Genomic DNA, 2,421 nt, shown 5'->3' with positions numbered 1-2,421 from the left:
TAGGGATGAAGTGAGCTGTCTTTGTCAATCTGTCAACAACAACCCATATGGTATTGACACCTCTAGGTGTACGGGGTAACCCGGTGATAAAGTCCATAGTAACATGCTCCCACTTCTACTCTGGGACAGGCAATGACTATAAAAGACCATGGGGTTGCTGCCTATCCGCCTTCACTTGCTGACAAGTGAGACACTTTGCCATGAACTCAGCCACAACTCTCTTCATTCCACTCCACCAGTAATGCCCTTTCAAGTCTTTGTACATCTTTGTACTACCTGGATGGATTGAATATGGGATGTCGTGGCCTTCTGTCAGAACTTCCTTCCTCAACTTTGCATCATTAGGAACACATAGTCGATCTCTAAACATGAGGATACCAGTCTTGATCAATGCAAAGTCTAGATCTTGTTGTGTGTCTCCCCGAAGAGCCTCAATAACTTCTTGTAAGTCTTCATCAGAGGTCTGGGCTGATTGGATCCTTTCCATAAGCGTTGATTGTATCGATAAGGTTGCCAAAGATAAGGTAACACCCTCTACTAGTAACTCCAGATCCATCCTCTGTGCTTCTTCAACAAGTTCTTTGTTGACAGCCAATGATGCTAAAGACAAGGTCTGAGATTTCCAGCTCAGCGCATCCGCTACTACATTTACCTTACTTGGATGGTAATGGATGGTACAGTCATGATCCTTCATCAGCTCCAGCCATTGCCTCTGTCTCATGTTAAGCTCCTTCTGTGTGAAGAAGTATTTAAGGCTCTTGTGATCACTATAGATCTCGCTCTTTTCACCATACATATAGTGTCTCCAGATCTTCAAAGCAAAGACCACAGCTGCAAGCTCCATGTCATGGGTTGGATAATTCTTCTCATAATCTTTCAACTATCGAGAAGCATAGGCCACTAACTTCCCATCTTGCATCAAAATCAGGCCCATCTTAGATGTGTCACTATAGACCACCATCTCTCTAGTACCATTAGGAATGGTGAGTACTAGAGTAGAAATCAATCTCTGCTTCAACTCCTGGAAGCTCTTCTCACAGTCATCAAACCACTTGAACTTCACTCCCTTTCGGGTTAGTAGAGTCATAGGGGCTAAAATCCTCGAGAAGTTCTCGATGAACATTCTGTAGTAACCGGCTAGGGCCAAAAAACTATGAATGTCTACGATATTCTTGGGTGTCTCCCACTCAACCATTGAATTCACCTTGCCGATCTACTTCATTACCCTTAGTAGAGACGAGATGCCCCAGGAATGCTACCTGTTGCAGCCAAAATTCACATTTATTGAACTTGGCGTACAATTACTTTTCACTCAGACATTACAGTACTAGACATAGATGGTCTGTATGTCCTCCTCACTCTTGCAGTAGATCAAGATATCATCAATAAAGATGATGACATACTTGTCCAGCACATTATGGAACACACGATTCATCAACTACATGAAGGCTGCCGAGGCATTGGTCAACCCGAAGGACATGACCATGAATTCGTAGTGATCATAGCGAGATCTGAAGGTTGCCTTGCTGATGTCACTATACCTGATCTTCAACTGATGGTACCCCGATCGGAGATCAATCTTTGAGAATACCTTGGTACCTTGTAGTTGATCGAAAAAGTCATCGATCCTGGGCAAAGGATATTGGTTCTTGATTGTAAGCTTGTTGAGCTCATGGTAGTCACTGCACATCCTCATACTACCATCCTTCTTCTTCACAAACAAAATAGGTGCTCCCCATGGAGATACATTGGGTCTAATGAAGCCTTTCTTCAATAGGTCTCAAAGTTATTCTTGTAGCTCCTTCAACTCAGTTGGTGCCATCCTGTAGGGAGCCTTAGACACTGCAGCTGCACCCGATATCAATTTATCATGAACTCCGTCTCACGATCCGGTGGCAACTGTATTAGATCTTTCGGAAAGACATCTGGAAAATCCCTCACCACATTTATCTCTCTCAGTGGTCTAACCTTTGCTTCAATGTCTACCACAGAGGCCAGGTAACACTGACAACCTTCATCTAATAGCTTCTGGACTTGAAGGGCAGAGATGATAGCTTTCTTGGGCTTCTCCCATTTAATACCCTTGAATGCAAATTCTACACTTCTTTTGGTTTGAACAGGATCTTCCTCTCTGCACAGATTAGATTGGCACCATGAGCGGATAGCCAATCCCTACCTAAGATCACATCAAAGCCCCTCATATCTAGTACTATCAAACTAGCTGCTAGCCCTCGGTCACATACATGTACAAGGCAAGGATCATATCTTGCTACCCGTTGGCGTGCTAACAATAAGGTTCTGAGCCATTTGCTTCAGTTTGATTGGTATCTTCTTGGCAAAAGAAGGGGATACAAAAGAGTGTGACGCTCCTAAATCAAACAACACATAAGCTGGTTGTGAACAAACAGAGATCATACCTAA

The 2,421-nt window shown here is 43.5% G+C and overlaps 1 protein-coding gene across 1 annotated transcript; it reads right to left on the bottom strand.

The window, feature by feature from the left end:
- Window positions 1-880: 880 nt before the first annotated feature.
- LOC122650598 (uncharacterized mitochondrial protein AtMg00860-like) lies at window positions 881-1,195 on the bottom strand. The gene has a single exon (XM_043844000.1). The coding sequence runs from the start codon at window positions 1,193-1,195 to the stop codon at window positions 881-883; it is 315 nt and encodes a 104-aa protein (XP_043699935.1).
- Window positions 1,196-2,421: the final 1,226 nt, after the last annotated feature.

The sequence above is a fragment of the Telopea speciosissima genome, chromosome 2 (genome assembly GCF_018873765.1).
Source record: "Telopea speciosissima isolate NSW1024214 ecotype Mountain lineage chromosome 2, Tspe_v1, whole genome shotgun sequence".
NCBI lineage: Eukaryota > Viridiplantae > Streptophyta > Magnoliopsida > Proteales > Proteaceae > Telopea > Telopea speciosissima.
The sequence above is the reverse complement of the archived record's forward strand: the minus strand, read 5'-3'. Positions and strand labels throughout refer to the sequence as shown.